General features: G+C 39.7%; 1 protein-coding gene across 1 annotated transcript in view; it reads right to left on the bottom strand.

Annotated features, from left to right (window-relative positions):
* LOC120534650 (zinc finger protein 208-like) overlaps nucleotides 1–23,319 on the bottom strand; it is a 95,827-nt gene that overhangs the window by 3,343 nt on the left and 69,165 nt on the right. Inside the window, exon 7 of the mRNA XM_039762241.1 lies at nucleotides 3,836–4,319. Within this exon, the coding sequence (XP_039618175.1) occupies nucleotides 3,836–4,319 (484 nt within the window). The remainder of the gene's footprint in view (nucleotides 1–3,835; nucleotides 4,320–23,319) is intronic.

Genomic DNA, 23,319 nt, shown 5'->3' with positions numbered 1-23,319 from the left:
TGACTACCTGTTGAAGCTCATCAAGAGAATGCCAAGAGTGTGCAAAGCAGTAATCAGAGCAAAGGGTGACTATTTTGAAGAAACTAGAAGATAAAACATGTTTTCAGTTATTTCACCTTTTTTTGTTAAGTACATAACTCCACGTGTTCATTCCTAGTTTTGATGCCTTCAGTGAGAATCTACAAATGTAAATAGTCATGAAAATAAAGAAAACACATTGAATGAGAAGGTGTGTCCAAACTTTTGGCTTGTACTGTACACTGTCCACATAAATTGTATATAAGTATATACATAGCAGTACCATTAGTGTTGACATAATTTGGACTCACCCTCTGTTATATCCCTTGCCCTTTCTGACTCATTTCTCTATCTATCTAAGCCAACTGGCTTCTTGGTAATGGGTGGACTTGAAACATCTTGCCAAGACCACTTCTGGGCCCACTATAAGAAATCTTTCAGTGGAAAGCGTTAAGTCTATAAAGGTCTAAGTGTACTCAACTAAAAAACAACAGCAAACAGTTTCCACTAGGTCATCATTAAACTGGCACTGTCCACCCCAGCTAAGGGCTTGTTATTCAGGCTATGCATCTGGAGGACAGTTGTGAAAATGAAGTTAGAGAGAAAGTGATACAAATGCATAAATTATGAAAAGACTACAAAGCATTGTCCAAGGAACTGGTGGCCCCACTGTGGACTCAGTTGTCAAGTGGAAGTCACTTCAAACCAATCAGATGTCTACAGACACTTAACACCTTAACACTTTTTGCACAAACAATGAGACTTTGTTTTCCACTCAGGCCAGCCATCACTTTGACAGAGCCACAGAGTTCAGAAGGCTATAGCGGACTAAAGGAGCATCAGTCAAACATGTCAGCAGACCACTGGCCTATATTAAAGGGATGCACAAAAGAAGCCATTACTCCAAAAGAATCATACAAAAACATGTCTGGATTAGGAGTGGGCTGGCTGATCTAGTATAAAATAATATTACATTTATATAGCGTCTTTCCCATGCTATCCTAAAAATGTATGGAAAACTTGGTCCCACAATTAAATGTACACTCACCTAAAGGATTATTAGGAACACCTGTTCAATTTCTCATTAATGCAATTATCTAATCAACCAATCACATGGCAGTTGCTTCAATGCATTTAGCGGTGTGGTCCTGGTCAAGTCAATCTCCTGAACTCCAAACTGAATGTCAGAATGGGAAAGAAAGGTGATTTAAGCAATTTTGAGCGTGGCATGGTTGTTGGTGCCAGACGGACGGTCTGAGTATTTCACAATCTGCTCAGTTACTGGGATTTTCACGCACAACCATTTCTAGGGTTTACAAAGAATGGTGTGAAAAGGGAAAAACATCCAGTATGCGGCAGTCCTGTGGGCAAAAATGCCTTGTTGATGCTAGAGGTCAGAGGAGAATGGGCCGACTGATTCAAGCTGATAGAAGAGCAACTTTGACTGAAATAACCACTCGTTACAACCGAGGTATGCAGCAAAGCATTTGTGAAGCCACAACACGCACAACCTTGAGGCGGATGGGCTACAACAGCAGAAGACCCCACCGGGTACCACTCATCTCCACTACAAATAGGAAAAAGAGGCTACAATTTGCACGAGCTCACCAAAATTGGACAGTTGAAGACTGGAAAAATGTTGCCTGGTCTGATGAGTCTCGATTTCTGTTGAGACATTCAAATGGTAGAGTCAGAATTTGGCGTAAACAGAATGAGAACATGGATCCATCATGCCTTGTTACCACTGTGCAGGCTGGTGGTGGTGGTGTAATGGTGTGGGGATGTTTTCTTGGCACACTTTAGGCCCCTTAGTGCCAATTGGGCATCGTTTAAATGCCACGGGCTACCTGAGCATTGTTTCTGACCATGTCCATCCCTTCATGACCACCATGTACCCATCCTCTGATGGCTACTTCCAGCAGGATAATGCACCATGTCACAAAGCTCGAATCATTTTAAATTGGTTTCTTGAACATGACAATGAGTTCACTGTACTAAAATGGCCCCCACAGTCACCAGATCTCAACCCAATAGAGCATCTTTGGGATGTGGTGGAACGGGAGCTTCGTGCCCTGGATGTGCATCCCACAAATCTCCATCAACTGCAAGATGCTATCCTATCAATATGGGCCAACATTTCTAAAGAATGCTTTCAGCACCTTGTTGAATCAATGCCACGTAGAATTAAGGCAGTTCTGAAGGCGAAAGGGGGTCAAACATTGTATTAGTATGGTGTTCCTAATAATCCTTTAGGTGAGTGTACATGTACAAATCTGTTTATGCAAAAGGAAAGTAAAATTATGACTCTGGTCAATGTATCTTAAATGTATTGTGTTTGCGTATGAACTTGAATATGAAGTGTTCACAATAAATCAGCCTGCCCCTTAAGGCATACTGTGTGGTTCAACTGGATTTGGTGAGTCGAGGCAAACAAGAATGTGGAACAGGAAGTAGCTTGTGTTGTGTAGCCCAATAAAAAGTAACACATTTGTTCAAAATATGCTTCAATCGGAAATGTACGTACAAATACATTATGCTGGTTTATACTACTGAAATTAAAATTTTTGGGGGCTGAAAAGTAGACGTTCCGCGTGTTGAAGCGCACAGCCCGGCTCTTCTTAAAATGGCTGAATGACACAGCAATTGTTTGCTTTTTTCTCTTCCTAAAATGACATGGTCAGGTGAGGTTGGGGAGCATGCACTGGTACAGGACGTTGCCGCACCCACCACATGACGAATCAGCTCAGGATCCCGGTTGGCAACCCCACATGAAAGACGGACAGTCTAATCCCAACGTCCAGAAATGACTATCTATGTGCTGCAGCCAGGTGTTACGTGGGCGTCCCCTTGGCCTGGTTCAGCCACTCGGTTCCCCAACAATGAGGATCTTACGAACCGGGTCACCCTCGGGGAAACGCGCCACATGGCCATAGTGCCATAACCGACGCTCCCTCACAATGCAGGTAATGTGCCTCATTCGGGACTCCATGAGCAACCGCTTATTCAACACAAAGTCAAACCAGCACTATTCAAGGATTCTCTGAAGAGACACAGTACCAAAGGAGTCCAGTCTTCATCTCTGAACACTGGATAGTGTCCATGTCTCAAGGTTGACACTCTCTCCGCAGACAGACACACTGCTGGTGGCTGAGCCCAAGAGGTCATTAAAGGACTTCGTCGATGAATAGCAATTCACTTAAACTAAACAAGGAGAAAACAGAAATCTTAGTGATTGGCAAAAATGGATATAAACTTGAGCCATTAGGCTTAAAAGTCAAGACAGAAGTGAAGAATTTAAGGGTAATTATTGACTCTGGGAGGTTCACAGCTAATTGGAGGGCCAGCCTCAAGAACTGTGGACCCACTTTGAGCAGCTGTTAAAATGACACACTGAGACTGCTTTGCAATACGCATGTGTCGAGTCTTAAGATGCAGGTTAATACTAGACAACACCCTTGGCTTGATAAATGGATGTATTCAGTATGTTTTAGGCTTCTGTTTTAATGTTTGGACCCCTGAACCATCGCCTTCATTTTCATGCACAAGATAAGGCTAGGTAGATTTTTTTAATATATAAAAAATAAAAATGCTTCACTTTAGATCACAGTTTCAAGATGGGAAATGAATATACCTCGTGGCAAAGAAATAACTTTGAAGTGAACATATCTCACTTACCCTTTAAGTGTTTATATCAGAATGTTTAAATGTCAAATTGTTAGATCCAAATATGTCTGAATTTCAGCAGCGCCCGTCAGGTATATCACATCAGCTCAGAGCCTTGGGTAGACATTTTAATTTTTATTATTTTATCACTTACCTCCTCCAGAATAACTCGAGTCCTGCGATTTTTCAGACTTCCTCAGGTGGACAGAATGATGCCGCTGGGAGTCACGGTCACTCGCTGTGACGTCTACTCCAAGTCCCTCTTCACTGTGACAAAGAGAGTTTGACACAGAATCTGACTTATCGTCTTCTTCCACTAGGGTATTTACAAGCTCGTTTTCTTGTATTTTAGTGAAGCCAAATGCTGAATCAAAGTCTTCTTTAATCCTTATACCTGCCCTTTCACCATCCTTCTCCTTAATGCTGCTGCCACCATCCAGTTGAAGGTGTAAAGACTCACACTCACAGACCCCTGAATGAATGTCCACACTTCTTTGTTTCGTGGTAGACATGGAAGGGGGGCTCCTATACGTTGCTGAATGCTTCTCTTCGTTATTATTACACATCTCTTCACATTTACACCCCACATTTAGAGATTTCTGGACAGCAGGGCACACCTCTTCCATATTGCACAACTGTTACTACAAGAGGGAAAATAAAATTAGAAATGACTCAAAAATACAGTGAATACCACTGAGCAGGGCCCTCCAATCATTTCTAGGGCTCTATGATTTCCACGATGCGGAAAACAAGGACAGAATCACAGAATTAACTCATAAAAACAGATTTTAGATTTAAAAACTTAAGAGACTGAAGGGGTTCCTGTTACAAAACTTCCAAATAAATGAAACGACTGAATAATCTGTAGTTCTATCATTCAGATACTATTTTCCAGTTTGTTGTTTTTTCGAATGAACACAATTCTTGTAGAAATCCAGTCATGCCTCTATCTGTTTGTGTGCAGGTTTCCTGTATGTTTTCTCATTAAAGGCACGCAAATTACTGTAGGTCTCTACAGGAGAGAGAAATGTCAAAGCGAGCGGCATCAGATACCCTAACTACATCAAAAAACTAACAAACACGAGCTTAACTGCAAAATTGAGAGCACAACAATATCCCAAGCGACTTTTACGAGTCTGGACAACAAGTTTTCTGCAAGGTTTGCCAGCATACCACAGTACCCTTTTAAAAATGAACAACGTTTCTGTATTTGATAAATGTTTTGCCTCGCGGTGACGAATCACGCAAGGTTTACATTTGACTCTTCCGTTATAAGCTCGGCCCTACAACCCTGGGCAGAACAGCAGGTGTCTCCTCAGATACAACGAACTGTTACAAGCAGGTCTCTTTCTTTTTTTCATTTTGATTCCCGTATTTAGCTTCTTGCAAATTAGTTTGCTTTTGCTTTGTAATTAATTATTTCAAGATATGCAGTAGATGAAGCTACAGATGTAATGAAGCGTGTTTTCAATCTGTAAACATTTAAGGTTTAAGAATCATTAAAAATAACTTACATAATTACAGGTACTGTAGAGCAGTACATTTTGGCAGATGTTATCTTTATGGAGAGCAGTAACTTTTCCACCTTTTCACAGGCAGCAGCACTTCAGTCCCTTCACAACAACCAGCTGAATCTAAATGACATTTTAGCAGTGGTTACCCACAATGCATCATACTGTCTGAAAGCAGACCAGGAAGTTTTAAAAGGGGTTCAGCCTAACTGTGTACATTCAACCTGCCTGTGTCATGTCATCAGTGTGGTGGGAGAGACCTGGCAGCACTAGGAACACTTCAGTGAGGCCGCATGACTAAAGTAATGAGTAAATGAGTAAAGTTGGCCTTTTTCAAGAATCCCAGAGGCAGGAAACACCAAGTGGAATAACTGCTTCAAATCAGTAGGGAACCTCGCTGAACACATCCACCTCTACAAAGAGTTCTTTCTAACGAAGAACACATCATCTCAGGCTGTAATGAACATCCGAGACACTAAAAGTACAAGGATCCATCAAAATAGTAACAGCTCTTACAATTCTGGAGGGAACTCACTGGCTTACTGCAGTCTCAGCATACAGCATCATAGAGGATCTGGGCTCCTGTCTGATGAATGGTTCAGTTGTGCTAGTGTACAGTTTCATTAAAAGGAATGTCAAGTGCCATTTCATTATTGTTTATTTTGTTGTAGCTGTTGCTACTTACAGTAAAAAAAAAAAAAATCCAAATCAAGGTAAAATAAAATAATGAAAACCAAAAAAAAATAAGTAAATAAATAAAATGGAATTTGTGAAAAAATAAAATGGATTCCATAGGGCCCTACATTTCCCAAGGCTTGTCACCAACCACCATTGAATCAATCCACCTGCTTCTCTCTTATAACACGAACAACAACAACACTGCACACATTTATAGATGTGCCCTCACAACTGAGTACACCGTTTATAAGCAAACCTCGGTTGATTAAAGTACATCAAATGTGGACCCGCTTTTATCAGTCCCTCTCAAATTCTGGTGGACACAGTTTAGCTGTGGACTGTGATAAATCCAACAGAACTCGATAGGTGACATGTATGCATTCAAACTCTCATCTTTTAATTACACTGCACCAAAAAGAAATGTGTGTACATTATAGAATTAGGTGTGCTGAGTCCATTTCTCTACAACATATCATTTCCATGAGAAACTGCCTTTACTGAAAAATGCTGTTTTGGAAAAAAAATATTTTTAATTTGTGGCATAAGTATTTTTCATGCTCAGAGTACTGCTTGAAGTATATTTTGAGCTGGAAAAACGGCAGTCTTCCTTATTCTTAACATCAAGTTGAGGTAGAAACAACCCAAAGTCAAGTATTTGCTGCATATTTTTGTCTCTCCTTCCGTATATTTTTCTGTCTTCTTAGTCATTCCAAACATCCAGGAATTTAAATTTAGAAGGTTAGAAAGATGCCGACTTTGTTTTAGTCCAGGAGAGAGAAAGTTGTCATTTAAATGTTTTTACAGAGGTATGCACAGGTGAGCTGTATATCCATGGTCTTTGACCAAATAACAGGCTAGCAAATAAAGAGACAATAGAAGTTACTGGTTTTACAAAATTTCCGAGATATGTAAATAGAGCACCAAAGGAAGTGGAGTGACTGTGTTAGCCAACCTCTGGCGTTTATCCCACTGTAAAACACTTTCAGAGGATTATAAGAGTGGGAAATAAAAAAGAAAAAACCTAACGTGACTTTTTTGTAAGTAATAAAGCAATTGCATGTGCAATTTATATTTTTTCAAGCCTATACAATTTGTTTTATTTTATTTATTTATTTTTTTTTTTTTAAAAGAGTGTTGTCTTTTGTGCTTGTTTGTTTTAAACCATCTCTCAAAAATTGGATGTGATAGAGAATTTCTAATGCCCTCAAGTCCACTTCTGGCGTTAGCATATAGGTCAGGGGTCCCACACTTTTTCTGCTTGCTAGCTACTTTTAAAATATATATATTTTATATAGTATATATATATATATATATATATATATATATATATATATATATATATATATATATATATATATACACATATATATATACACACACACTCTTTATACATAAAATATATGTTGTCGTACCTTGCATAACTGAATAACATTTATGGCACAATAACAATTCAATACATTTATGGTCATTACAGTATTTGGATTTAATAATCTTCATGTGGGAAAAGGCTGACTCGCATAAATAAGTAGAGCCAAATAATGCAGGAGCTTTTGAATTCAGCGGAGTGAAAAATGACGGCTGTCCGATTAACTTTCTCTTTCTCAGATCGCTTTTCGAAAGGACGTCAGTTTCGTAGTTTTTATGAACAGTTCAAAAGTGCCTTTCCACATTTTCCTTCTTTGGAATAGCAATGATAGATTGATAGATCATTGTGAGAAAAAAAATCCTCTTCCAATTCCACATCCAGCCCATACCCTCCCCAAACAATTTTTTTTTTATCCCTTCTTTAGTCGATATAAATTGGAAGGCTAACTAGATCACAGCCGGAGTTTTGCAGTAGTTTGCGTGTTTGATCGTGAGTGCGAGTGACCAGTGTGTTAGAAGAGAAGAGATCTCAGACTGGCCGCCCTGTATGTCAATCATGTGGCAAATGCCATAGGGAGGATATATGATAGACTAACGGTTAAAAAAAAAAAATAATAATGCAACACGATCTACCTGCATTACCTTTGTGATCTACCGGTCGATCACGACCGACGCATTGGGCACCCCTGACATAGGTGAATAAGGTGGTCACCTTAGTTGGCAAAACGTACGTGTTTGAGGGCAATCAAGGTCTGCCTTCCTTCCCCCATGTTATTGCTCTAATACACATACACCTCTATTCTCAAAACACCAAGGGGGTCCACCCTCCCCTTTTAATATTACTATCTAATAAAAGCATGCTCAAAGCACAAACTGAGGACCTCAAAAAACCCGGCTCCTTAAATTTTAAACATGTGTAACCATGCCTGAAAATCTAGGATGTCCAATTTACGATATGTATGAAGATATTAAATCTTTGGGTGAAATTTTTACAGGTTTGACTAGGGAGGCAAAAAGTGCTACAGCTGGCACAACTCACATCTAGAAAAACACATAACATTATTAAGGAATGTGAAAAGAAAGGTTTTTTTGTGTGTTTATTTTTTTCTTTAATACATATATTCACGTTAAATCTCAACTTTCACTGAGCTGCCTAAATCCGAATTCAACCCAGATTCACCTGTGAGATTTTACAGGCTTTGGAGTATTTGCTAAGACACAGTATATTCAGTGCAATAGGACATTTTCTTTATCTATTTATGGATTTTATTAATTTTATTAAAATCAAATAATATTCCATACAAATAAGTCAAGTTTTATAAAACTAGGTTTGAAACAAATCAATGCCCACCGGACAACATGTTAAATATGAGATGTGTGGTTAATGCCAGGTATCGGTGGACAGGGCCGGATTAAGGTGGGTGCTATTGGTGCTGCAGCATTAGACCCATTCCTGAAATAGGCCCAGATAAAAACAGACGAGAATTTTCCAGAAGCTGAACAGTTTTCCTTTGCTATATTAACCTTAAAATAATTCTTAGAATGGAATCTGGAGTCCGACTTTCGGATGCCTAGACACAGCGTTACTTATTATACAGTAAGTAATTAATAAACATACATAATTAATTAATATACATACATACATACATACACACACACTTATTATACAGTAAATACAGTAAGTAATAATTACTTATAATCATATTATATTGTTCTTTGCGCTGTGACGTAACTATAATGTTGTTGTGTTTATTGTTAACCGAAGATTTCAAGTTAATTCTATCAATTTTACATTAAACAATTTACTTAGTAATTTAGCTGTGTTTTTTACAATATCTTGGGGATTCTTGCCACTTTATTATTGTTCGGTAAGTGCTACGTAGTAAACTTTTCACCTTGAAAGTTACTTGTACAGTAAAAATCGATGGCTACTTAAGTGGTCATCTGTAAAGGTAAAAACCAGCCCACGGGCCCAGCATGGATGTTTAGAATTTTTAAAATCCTCGACACAATTCTGGTCTATTATGAAATTTAAATCGTGGACAAATTTTACTCTCAAGAGCCTGAACTGAGTCACTTTGACCCAATGTCTCTGCAAATTCATTTTTTCATACTCTGTTTCGTAAGAGAATTGACAAATTTTCTGTATTTCATTGTTAGGTTTTCTGCATTAAGTGCACTTTTCAGACAATTGCTATTGAATGTTGATGTTGCATAGTTTGAAGTTAATCTCGAGTTGTTACGATACTACGTCGTTTTTATTATTCATGTTCAATAAAGGCTGGCTGGTTGCGTCACAAGCAATTAAGGCTCCTTGGTCGGTCTGAGTGCACATGTACGGTGAGTGTCGAATGCACATACACCAATGACGAGAAAAAAAAATAGTTTTTATTGCGCTGCAGCATCAGCCCAAATTCGTCTTAATCCGGCCCTGTCCGTGGACAGTTGTACTACACAAATATTGACATCTCGCAAGGTCTCACTCAACACTGAGAGATCAAATTATAAACCAGTGCTGCAAGTTTTGCCTTGTATAGCGTTAGTTAATATTAACATTCTTACTGTGAGATTAGGGCTGCAACTAATGGCGATTATCTTCACTGAATGTTACGAATTCGATTGACGTGGTGTATTAAATGGGAACGATCCTCGAGTTTAGAAAGAAAGTCCCCCTGGCTGTAGCATTTAGTCGTCCCAGTACCAACTCCAAGTCTCACAATCGTACAGTTATGTGTGCTTTGAAATAAAGTGAAGCACAATGCGCAGTACAAAGCCTTCGTACACAAGAAGTTAAACACATTAAACCGCGTAGCCAGAAATTCAATGCAGGATGGCCGCTAAAAGGCTAACGAGCAGGAGTGGCCGCGTGTCCCGAGGGCTTTAACGCTGCAGTGAAGGGTGGGCACAGAAACCTCCGAGAGGACCGGACAAGGGATTCCAATGAGACACTAAGTAGACAGTTCTGGAGCAAGAAGAGTCAGGTACTCACTGACGGCTCTCGGCTAACGCGAGTCGGGGGCTGTTCCACGAAGCGAGCTAACCTCAAAATCCAGGTTTATTTCGATAATTCCGGCTTAATTTCGCCAAATTCGGTTCCACGAACGAGGCTAACCTGAAGCTCCGCTTAATTACTATGTCAACATATGCTCTTGGACAAGCCTGCTCCGTGGCAGGTTAGTTGTGAAGCTTAGCTTAGCTTGATGAATATGATTGGACAAGCCATGTGATGTCACAGCACGACATTCTGCGGGGCTGGGATTATTCTGCTGCTGTTCTCTCCCTCTTTCGCACACATCGACCCTCCAATATAAAATTATTACAGATTACATGCAGGCGATTCTAATTACTTAGAAAGTATAAAATGACAAGGAGTGCATTGAAGGCTTTTACATGAATAACCATGGCGTGCCCATTTATTCATAATCCAGTTGGAGGGAGCGAGGCTCATTCGTAGAGCTTTAAGGCAACAGGTTCCACAATTACTTTGGCCCAGGATAGATCCGTTGCATTTTGCGGATGATTATTTATACGAGCTATAGATTTAGTAGACACAGTATTGCATATTTGTGTCAGTTATTGGAACCTTACATTTCTAAAAACACACGTCGCTCTAAAGCCCTTACGGTTGCACTGTCTTTGTGTATCGCTTTGCGTTATTTTGCCAGTGGTTCATTTCTGTACAGTGTGGGGGATGCTGAACATTTAAGCAAAGCTACAGTGTGCCGTGAAATCAGGAAGGTTTGCGTTGCATTAAAGTCCTTTTAAATATATTCATTACCTTTCCTGGCCACCGAGGAATTCTTGCCATTAAGGAAACTTTCTTTGGAATTAATGGTGCTTAATCTTTAAACATCTACTCATTTACAGCACATAAATCATTACCTGATAAGTAACTGAATTTAATTTGTCAGGCTTTCCTAACGTCATTGGAGCCATTGACTGTACACACGTGAGGATAAAGGCTCCAGCAGGTCCAACAGAGCCTGATTACATAAACCGCAAATCATATCACACTATTAATGTACAGGTAAGTACTGATAATATCTCACATTTATATACAAGAGGTGAAAGTGTAGTCGTCCAACATTAGCAATGTATGTCATTACCATTTCCTAAAATGTTTCAGATGGTATGCACTGCTGAACATCTAATTTCAAACATTGTGGCAAAATGGCCAGGATCAGTACATGATGCCAGAATTTTTCATGAGTCTTCACTGGCTCAAAGCCTCAGACAAGGCAAGTCAACTAAAATTCACAAATATACTATAGTTTATTATACTACAGTCTAATGTGTCTACTTTCCATTATAGGAATTTTTCCTGGTGTGCTGCTTGGTGACAGAGGATACCCATGTCTACCGTTTCTTCTCACACCATATACAGATCCTGCAACACAAGCAGAAAGACATTTCAACCATGCCCATTGTAAGACAAGGGCACGCATTGAAATGACATTTGGACAGTTAAAATCCAGGTTTAACTGCCTGCGGCATCTCCGAGTTACACCAGACAGAGCGTGTGACATTGTAGTAGCCTGTGCAGTTTTGCATAATGTGGCAATACTGCAGCAGGAGCGTATGCCAATAATGACGATTCTTCACTTGCTGCCAGGACCTTTTTGTTCCTCTCATGTTGCTCCTGAAACCAAGCATTATTAATAATTATATTAATAATTACAATTATATATCACTTTTTATCCAAGATGAACCCATATAATTAACATGCTGTCCTGTTTATCAATGTGTTAAAATAACCTTAAAGTACCTTACAACTGGTAACAAAATGCATATGTAAAAGGAAATTTTAATGACTATACATTTTGAAGGCTTGAAACTGTTCTCATTTAGTTGTTAAATAGTTTGACATCCTTAACACAAAAGTTACTAAAATCATGTTCTTACGCATTTAACTTGTCAGCTATTTTCTGCCATGCAGCCTCACGAGCTTTGATAATACAGCTCGTGTTCCCCTTTCTAGTTATTACAGCTTTGTAGTCCTCATAGGCTTGTAATAATAATTCTTGCTCCGCCTGCGAAAAAAATGCAGCTCTTTCCTTAGTTTCCATTCTTACTTATCCAGCATCGATTAACAAGGCTGTCTTTTATATCGCGTGGACGCGCACGAGCCTCGCTTATCAAGCTTGGCTTGAATTAGCGGAGATTAAATACACCTGAATTTTGTTCGTGGAACTCAATGAGCCTGAAGTGAACTGTTAGGCTAACTCAAGCGAGGCTAATACAAATAATCCTCGATTTTATAAGATCGCTTCGTGGAACAGCCCCTCGGAGTCCTTAAACAGTGCGCTCCGAGACAATCGAACTTCCAAAACAGTACCGAAATAGGACAGAGAGCTCTCCGCAGACTAAGAGAGAAAAAAACAGAGATGCCAGCGGGCTTTTCATTGTTTAGAACGACCTTCAGTGACGGCACGAACTCAGCTATCAAGTGACAATAAATATGAACGACTATATGACCGGGTTGTGTGAAATAAAAGCGGGTAGAGAAAGTAAGCAAGCCGTAGACACGAAAGAAGAGACTGCGGCGAGTCTGGAATCGGCATCTGTTGCACCGCTCGGCGTTTCTGAAATCTTCGGTGTGTCAGTTACTTATTTAATCATTTTACTGTAAGTACCCTTTATAATGTTTTTCTGTCGTTTATGTACTTACATTTTCTTTTAATAAATATTCCTTTCAAAGAAATGAACGCGTCTCTACTTCAATCCTCGCGCCGAAGAGACGCACAGCAATGCAGCGCATGTGCTTCCGTCGCGAGTGATGACGTCACCAGCCCGCGCGCTTTCTTATTGGGCTTACTGAGCGTAGTCCAGCCAATTGTATCCGGCTTAGCTTTTTTTTTTTGTTCATTAAAAACGCGTTACCGTGCATACACGCACACTGCCTCTTCTTCCATCTTTACCGATTGATGATATGGGATTTATGAATAACATTTTTCAAGACAAAGTACATTTCTTTAAACGTTCTACATTCTATCCTATGAAGTTTTGCAGAGACTTCTTTGCTTAAATCTTTTTTTATGTTATAAAAACAGTTGCATGTCAACTTTCTTAGTTATTTTTGCCTCCTAAACCTAAAGAGCAGAAATTTACTGATGGAATCTGTGCTCCCTACTTGCTTCAAAATAGCAATTGTCCCTATGCACAAGGAAACAAAAGTAGACTTTCTGAATGACCACAGATCAGTGGCACTCTCTCCAGATGTGATGAAGTGCTTTGAGATACTACTCCCTGGGACACATTAAATGGAATATTTTTTGTAGTCCTGATCATGTCCAGTTTGAATTTTGTCACCACCACTCCACAGAAGATGCCCTGTCCCTTACACTTTATACCATCCCGATACACAGGGACAATAAAACCTGTTATGCCAGAGCCTGCTTATAGACGTCAGCTCAGCATTTCACACTGTTGTATCAGCAAAGCTGACCACCAAACTCCTCCGTTTAGGACTCCGCATCACCCTGTACAACTGGACCTTTTAACCAACAGACTTTGGCACGTGTGTAATGGCAGCATCACATTCTTCACTGTGACCCTCAACACTGATACGTACTTCACAGACTAGTCCGCTGAGCCCCCTTCTGTACTCCTTGTCACGTTGTGTCCAGGCACATCTCCAACTGTATCATTACATTTTCTGATGACACCACCTCCATAGGCCTGATCACCAACAATGAAGACACAGAGAGCCATCTCGTCTGACGACTCAGTGGTATGAGGACAGCAATCTTACCCTTGATGTCAGCAAAACCAAGGATCTAATTATAAACTTTAGGAAGTAGATCAGATCCCAGTGTCATCTCATAAACCGCCCAAATCCAGGTGTGCAAAGCTTGTAGAGACACAAGCAAACATAAAGCCACAATTCCTGCCAAATGGGCTTCTATGAAATAATTAAGGGTCTGAATTCTATTACCAATGAAAACGTTCAGTTTTTGAGTTTTAATAAGTTTGCAGATCTTTTTGAAAAATACATTTTCATTTTTGTTTTAATGGGTTATTGAGTGTAGATTGATGGGTAAAATGGCAAGTTTACTCATTTAAAATTAAATGTACAACACAATACAGTGTACAGAAATGTAAGAGGTCTGAGTACTTTGTGAATATACTGTACATTGGAGATGATGCTATTGAAGCGTGAGCAGTTATACATTTCTTGATGTGACCATAACTGACAAACTGATGTGGGCATTAACACATTTTAGGTCTTTTCAAGACGTCTCACCAATGCTTTCAGTTGTATGTGTATGTATACATATAATATATGTTAACTTATACAATAAGAGACCCTCAATTGTGTATGGCAAAGAAAGCAGAAAATGTTGTTGCAGTAATACAAACAGAACCATTAAAAATTCAAAAATTTAAATGCAGCTTCCTATGAGTGAATTCTAGGTGCCATGTAATTTTCCATGTTAAAAAAATCATACCAAAATGGTTCATTTTTCCAAAGTATTAATTTATATCTTCTAAAAAATAGTTTAATTTTATTTCACACTGGATTCATGACACCACCTGTGGACACCATTAAGTATGCAATTAATTTACAAGACTTTTTCATAAAAAAAGTTTTTTTTTTCTCTCCCGATTCCAAAAGTGCACTTGGAGTAGTTTTTTGTAAATGCTTTTCTGGTGCCCTGAAAGTATCATTTTTGCATCTGAATCTCTACCAATTACTCTTAAACCTGAGATCATTGTTGTTAATTAGTGATGAGCGAGCACCAAAGTGTTCGGGTGTTCGGTCCGAACACATCGCGATGTTCGGGTGCTAATGTAAGTCAATGGGAGACAACCAGGCACCCCCTGCTCTGAAGAGGGGAGGGTGCCTGGTCCATTGGAAAAGGTCAGAAAGTGACAGAAACACCACCCAAATGGACCGGGAACAGCATGGGGACAATGTCTGGATGCATCTTGGACTCCCAAGTCGCTGCTGGGAACACACTGACAAAAACACGCCCAAACCGTTGACAAAAAAAAAAAAAAATTTACAGGAAAAATGACGCTCTAAAACATTATATGCCAGTGCTTGCAGGTGAGCTGACGCTCTAAAACATTATATGCGAGTGCATGCTGTTTAGCACCCGATGACGTATTCCGGCCAGCCAATCACTGTAATGCCTGACATGGCTACTGGCATTACAGTGAGGGCAGTACTTACCCGCCCCTTGATTGGCTGTCTCCAACCAGCGAAACGTGCGGGGCGGAGACTCGAGCATGGCGCACGAGCACATGTGGTGCTCGTTCGAGTAGCGCCATGCTCCGAGCATAGCGATGCTCGAGCTGAACACATGTTCGCTCATCACTATTGTTAATTGCCAAGGCCTTCTTATTAAAGCAAATGGAAATTAACGGCCATAATTCAGATTTTCCCTTTTATTGCATTACTTTAAAACCCCTGCTGTAAAGAGCCAACGTACTGTGTACTACTATTCGTCTCCTCTTTACTTGCTTGCCAGTTTAACACATCTCTGTATATATAAATCCAACGTCTGTCTGTATGTCTGTCCACTTTCACGAGAGAACTAGTTCAACGGATTTACATTGGTGTTTTTTTTTCTATAGTTTTCTTAAACATTCTGGTCGATTTTGCGACTTCTCTCATCGCGCTAAGTATCATAGTTTGCTTGCTTTGTGCGGACTCCGAAACTGACACATCGGGCCACGGGGGAAAGGGGTGGGGATCTCCTCATTTATGCTCCAGCCTTGGGGCGTAAATTTAACTCCGCTTAGCTAGCGAAAGAGATAACTACTTAACGGATTTAGATGGAGTTTTTTTCTAGAATTTGCTTGAACATTCCGTTTGATTATGCCACTTCTCTCGTCGCGCTAAGTATCATAGTTAGCTTGCAAATCTGAGACAGAGGCTGCGTGCCGAGGGGCGGTGAAAGAGTGACGTCAGCAGTGGGGAGTCGGGCAGGGCCCTCCTTGTTGTCGTGTTTCACTTCTATGCAGGAAGAGCCGCGGGCGATGGCTAGTAACCCATAAAACAATGAGGTGTAATTAAAAATATTCAGGTCACCTGTATTGAAATATTGCTTCATCTGTATAAAAAAGAAGGTTGTATGGATGTGACTCGATAGTGACGATCCCACTTTTCCAGAAGGGTCCGCAGGTGCCGACTGGCTTTTTAGTCTGTATATCAATCAATCAATCAACATTTATTTATATAGCACATATTCATACAAAAAAAATGTAGCTCAAAGTGCTTTACAAAATGAATAGAGAAATAGAAGACACAATAAAAATAAACATAAGTCAACATTAATTAACATAGAATAAGAGTAAGGTCCGATGGCCAGGGTGGACAGAAAAACAAAAAACTCCAAAGGCTGGAGAAAAAATAAAATCTGTAGGGGTTCCAGACCAAGAGACCGCCCAGTCCCCTCTGGGCAATCTACCTAACATAAGTCAAACAGTCCTCTTTGTATTTAGGGTTTTCATGGAAGGACCTGATGATGATGGTCACGTAGACTTCTGGCTTTCAGTCCATCATTGTTGGAGCATCATGATGCTTTGAGTAGGTGGTGGTGGCGCAGGCCGCCACCACAAAGAAACCGGAAAAAGAAACAGAAGAGAGAGTAGGGGTCAGTATGGATTTTAGAGCCACTGAATAGTTATTATGAAGAATTGAACATACAGAGTATCAGGATTAAGTTAAAGTGAAGTTATAAAAGGCCATGTTAAAGTAATGTGTTTTCAGCAGTGTTTTAAAGTGCTCTACTGTATCAGCCTGGCGAATTCCTATTGGCAGGCTATTCCAGATTTTAGGTGCATAACAGCAGAAGGCCACCTCACCACTTCTTTTAAGTTTAGCTTTTGGAATTATAAGGAGACACTCATTTGAAGATCTAAGGTTACGATTTGGAATATAACGTGTCAGGCATTCCGATATATAAGATGGGCGAGATTATTTAAGGCTTTATAAACCATAAGCAGTATTTTAAAGTCAATCCTGAATGACACAGGCAACCAGTGTAGTGACATCAAAACTGGAGAAATGTGTTCGGATTTTCTTTTCCCAGTTAGGATTCTAGCAGCTGCATTCTGCACTCGTTGCAAATGATTTATGTCTTTTTTGGGTAGTCCTGAGAGGAGTGCGTTACAGTAATCTAGTCTACTGAAAACAAAAGCGTAAATTAATTTCTCAGCATCTTTCAATGATATAAGAGGTCTAACTTTGCTATGTTTCTTAAGTGAAAAAATGCTGTCCTAGTGGTCTGATGAATATGCGATTTAAAATTCAGATTACAGTCAACGGTTACCCCTAAATTTTTTACTTCCGTCTTAACTTTTAATCCTAGTGCATCAAGTTTATTTCTGATAACCTCACTGAATCCATTATTGCCAATTACTAAAATTTCAGTTTTCTCTTTATTTAGTTTGAGAAAATTACTATTCATCCATTCAGAAATACCAGTAAGACATTGTGTTAGTGTATTGAGAGGTGCTATTGATAAGTACAGCTGTGTGTCATCAGCATAGCTGTGGTAGCTCACGTTGTAACCTGAGATAATCTGACCTAACGGAAGCATGTAGATTGAGAATAACAGCGGACCCAGGATAGAGCCTTGTGGAACACCATATCGGATATCATGTGTCTTTGAGATTTGATTACCACAACTCACAAAGAATTTTCTCCCTGCCAGGTAGGATTCAAACCAATTTAAGACACTGCCAGAGAGGCCCACCCATTGACTAAGGCGATTTCTAAGAATATTGTGATCAATGGTGTCAAATGCAGCACTCAGATCTAAGAGGATGAGAACAGATAAATGGCCTCTGTCTGCATTTACCCGCAAGTCATTTACTACTTTAACGAGTGCAGTTTCTGTGCTGTGATTTGTTCTGAAGCCTGACTGAAATGTATCAAGAATAGCATGTTTATTGAGGTGGTCATTTAACTGCATAATGACTGCCTTCTCTAGAATTTTACTTAAGAAGGGCAGGTTAGAAATGGGTCTAAAATTTTCAAAGGCAGAGGGGTCAAGATTATTTTCTTGAGCAGGGGTTTAACTACAGCAGTCTTAAGACAGTCTGGAAAGACCCCCGTATCTAATGATGAATTAACTATGTCCAGAATATTGTCAATTAGCACGCCTGATATTTCTTTGAAAAACCTGGTTGGTATTGGGTCAAGGACACAGGTGGAGGGTTTCAGTTGAGAGATTATACTATGTAATTCAGGTAAATCTATCCTGGTGAAAGCATTTAATTTGTTTATAATGGAGTACCGGGGCTTTGGAGGTTCTGCAGTGTTGGGGAGATATACTATGTTATCTCTAATATCATTAATTTTTTGATTGAAAAATACAGCAATGTTCTCACAGGTTTCACTGGAAGTATTCTGGGGCATTCCTTTGTGTTACCTGGGTTTAACAGACGGTCAATTGTTGAAAATAAGACTCTGGGATTACTAGCATTGTTATTTATAATATTAGAGAAATAGCAGCGCCTCTCAAGACGGACAGTGTTATTGTATTCTGTTATTTTAACTTCAATATCTCATAATGGATAGTTAGTTTAGTTTTCCTCCATTTACGCTCAGCTCTACGACATGTTCTTTTTAAATCAGACACTCTTTGGGTCTTCCATGGAATACTAGAAGATTTTTTAACTGTCTTTTCAGGTGCAACTATGTCAACAGCAGTTCTTACTTTAGAATTAAAGTTTTCCACTTTACTATTTACATTATCCTCGCTATTATAGTTGGCATTATAAACGGACTGATTGCTTAGAATAGTTGTAAGTTTTAAAGCTGCTGATGAGTCAAAGAAGCGTTTTTAACAAAATGCTTCTCATGAGCGTTTTCTATCTTTATTTCTATATTAAATAGTAGAAGGAAATGGTCTGAAAGGACCTGCTTTATATCAACTTTAACTCCTTTAGTAATCACTAAGTCTAACGTATGACCTGCTTTATGTGTAGGCTGATTAACGAGCTGCCTCAAATCAAAAGAGTCCAGGAGGTTCATGAATTCCTTTACTTTTAGATCACACTGATTGTCGACATGAAAGTTAAAGTCGCCGACTATTAAGAGTGCGTCATAGTTTGTAACTAAAATTGACATTAAGTCAGAGAATTCCTCAAGGAAAGACGCGTTATATTTAGGAGGTCTATACACGGATAATACGAGCGTGAGAATCTCCATGAATAACAACGGCGAGATACTCAAAGGATTTAAATTTACCAAAACTAACATCTTTACATTTTAATCGGCTCGAGTAAATGTTTGCCAATCCGCCCCTTTTCCCCCTGGCGGTCTGAACGAGTAAAACTGTAATCCGGAGGCGCAGATTCGATTAAAACTGCCGCCCCATTTGAATTAAGCCATGTTTCATTTAGCGCAATAAAATCAATCTTTTTATCACTAATAAGATCGTTTATAAAAAATGTCTTGTTAGTTAAAGCTCTAACATTTAATAGTGCCATATTTAATGTTTCTGAAGGGCAGAGCTGAATTTTATGCGTGTTATTGGTAATCGGAACAAAAATTAAGTTATTTTTGTTAACGCTCTGTGTGTACTTTTTATGTAATCTACAATCCGTTTTTATGGTCTTAATGCAGTGTTCATCTGAAGTAGTAATTTCAATTAAATTATTGGTGTTTATGCCGCACTGCCTAGATTTTTTACGTGCATTAAGATTTATTAGATTATTAATGATGTGCACCAATACCAATATATATATACCAATATATATGCTACCCTGCGGCTGCCCATTGGACATCTCCAAAATAATAAAACAAGTCCGCCTTTAACAGGCCTTCCGCTTGCCCACTCTTTTACTTTGCTCAGTAGTCTCAACCTGTTGCAGTCATACTAACTGATTCTTGGCAGGATAGCGATTCTTAAACGCAGCAACAAAAAGGGACCTAAACCCATACGAGTCACACATGCTGTCACTACACCACGGTGACTATACAAACCACAAAGTGCCAATGACCTTGTTCCATGCAGTAGGGACAGGGGCGGCATTAGTATACAAAAGGCTCAGTACAATTCTGTAAGCACCAGGGTTCGGAAAAATATCATTCATGACTGAAAAAAGTAAAATTTTCTGATTTTTTTTTTTTATCCACAAATGGTTCAGAAATAATTTTCAGACAGTCCTTCTGTGACGGCATCAGGCACAGCAGTTGAAATTTATGAGGAAATACCAAAAATAAACATTACACCGATAATAATGTCTAGGAAGATAAACAACTAAATTGCAATTTATAATTTTGCTTCGTTATCAATCCTAATGCGTTCTTGCTCTGCTCAGAAAACATCCCTTGTACACTACACTAGTTCTGGTTTTCGCAGCATAATTATGTTAAACTAATAATTAGAACTTGGCTTAGCAGTGTGTCTATACTATATTCATGTCTAGCTGATGCTTATAAATAAATACAGTATGTGAAAAATTATTGCTGTTTCTCTATGAATAATTCTATGCAAAATGTATTTTCATTTTTCTCTATACGTCATTTTAAATTTCAATTTAAATAGATTAACATATGCAGATACTGTATGTTGGAGGGCAGCAGATTAAAGCACCGCCCCGTCCCGCCCCGCGTCACGATCTCGAGCTACGCCGCTGGTTCCAGGAGTATTGTAGCACTCGGCTGGTGTCCCTGTGTTGCAAATTGAAACGATAGCTGCCCAAGTACTACCTGGCAGGGGAGATACAATCCTCTGCTGTTTAGGTATAGGGGCCGTCGAAGGAAAGGCGGTAGGTTGGCAGTTCAATCACTGTCTGAAATTCCTTAGGCCGCGGCGGTTTGAGCTTTTTCTGCGATTTTATTTTTGTTGGATCTTTTTGATTTTGTTTGGAAGCCTGGGATTTGCAGCATGGACGGTAGAATTAATCTTTGCTTTCCATAATTGGGAAAACTTTTCAGGTAGTTTTTACTGACAGTTTAATTATGGAAAGGTGCATCAAGGTTTTATCGGGAAAGTTAAAACAGACAGAACCTTTGGTGAGGATAACAATGCAACCCTGATCACAAAGAGCGAGAGGTAAAATCTATCAATGTAGTAATGTATTCAGGGAGGATAAAATATGAACAAATCCTCTAGTGGATGGAACGATTTTGTATGGTACAGGGTGGAAACATATGGGATATTACAGCTTTCTCGTTAAACTTCCAAGAAGTGACAAGGAGGCCCGATTTTTTATAATGGCCAACCAAAAGTATGCTGTAAGTGTGACCAGGAAGGGCATGTAGCCTCACAATGCACTACTGCGAAATGTAAGAATTGTGGAGACATGGGGCACACCGTGAGGAAACGTGTCCAGAATATTAAATGTCATCTGTGTGGCGAGGACGATCGTGGGTACAAAACATGCCCCAAGTCCTATGCAAAGAAGAGCAAGGATAGCATAGTCAGGCCAGTGCCTATTTGGTTAAAAAAGAAAGAAGAGGGAGATGAAGAGGAAGACGTTAGCCCAAACTTATTCCAAACACCAACAGGCAACGTGGTTACAGAGACGGCGTCCAACTCAGATGTAGGCCTTGGCTGGAAAGAGAAAGACAAAACACGGTGAGGGCAATGGCCCAGATGTGGATAGTACAACGCATAATGATGTTGTAAAAGTACTTTACTTTTCTCGTATATGGCAGATGATGAATGTCGATTGAAGGATATGGATGTAACCTATCTGGTGTATGGCCAGAAAGTGAGTCCTAGTACAGGGTGTAAACATCTATAAGGATTTGTGAATTTGGCAAACAAAATGAGATTTAAAGCCGCTAAAACAGTTATTGGAGAGAAGGCATACCTGGAAAAGGCAAGGGGTATTGATCAAGAGATCCGGACATACCGTGTAAAGGGCGGCAGTTATTTTGAAAAGGGAGGGATGTCTTTTAGTGGAAAAGGAAATGATTTAAAGATGGCGATAGAGACGCTTACCACAAGTATTAGTCTTAGAGAAACCGCCAAGACACAGCCGGAGGTTTATGTGAAGTACGGGAGAGGATTGCGGGACTATATGAATACCGTGCAGCTGGTCCCCAGATGGGACCATAAGATGAATGTGGTTGTATTTGTGGGATCTTCAGGATGTGGGAAGTCCAGACGTGCCCGAGAGGAGGCGGGGCTATGCGTGTATTACAAGACGAAGGGTCCCTGGTGGGATAATTATCAGCAGGAGGAAAGTGTGATATTTGACAATTACTATGGATGGTTATCATTTGATGAACTGCTATGTGTATCCATTGGATGTACCAGTTAAGGGGAATTTAAGACCTTTAATTCAAAAAATGTGTATATTACTAGTAATGTGCATGTACGTGAAAGGTATCACTTTAAGGGATTTGATCCTACTCCTATATATTGCCGTATTAGGTTTATGATATGGATGGATTTGTTAATTGCCCTGATGTCATTAATTACTAGCCACTCCAACGGTTAGGGATGGAGTGGTGGCTCTGAGGCTAGGGCTAGACTTGCCGGTTCGAATCCCGTAAACGTCAAAAGTGACTCTACTCTTCCAGGAAATTATGAACGGATGTGAGGTAACTGAAAGGTGGAAAAAAGGTTTGAATTCTGAAGAAAGGGGTCTCGAAAGAAATCTCAAGTTGGCGTGCAATAACTCTGCTCTGTCTGGATTACAAGATCATGGGGGAAAGTAATAGCAAACAGACTGAAGGGTGTAATGGATCTGCTAATAGGAACAGAACAAGTATGCGCAGTTCCTGGGTGATCTAGGGCACATCACCACATTTTGATCCGAGATGTTTGCGAGAATGCTAAAAGTAGAGGAATTTCGATTGGACTGGTGAACATCGATTTAGAAAAGGCGTATGACTCGGTTACCCACGAGTTCATGCAGGACGTGCTCGAAGTAGCACAGATCTCCACAGCATAAGAGAAGGTACTATAAAAAATGTTATTCCGAGACAACAGGTAGGGAACTCCTAAAGAGGCATCTATCAAGAGAAATGAAAATTGAAAGGGGAATCAAGCAGGGATGTCCTCTGTCGGTCATCTTGTTTGTAATGTGCATTGAGCTCGGAGAATAAGGGAACATCCACACATTCATGGATTAGAGATACCAGGCGGTGGGTGGGGTGGTACTGGGG

The sequence above is a fragment of the Polypterus senegalus genome, chromosome 8 (genome assembly GCF_016835505.1).
Source record: "Polypterus senegalus isolate Bchr_013 chromosome 8, ASM1683550v1, whole genome shotgun sequence".
Lineage (NCBI taxonomy): Eukaryota > Metazoa > Chordata > Cladistia > Polypteriformes > Polypteridae > Polypterus > Polypterus senegalus.
The sequence above is the reverse complement of the archived record's forward strand: the minus strand, read 5'-3'. Positions and strand labels throughout refer to the sequence as shown.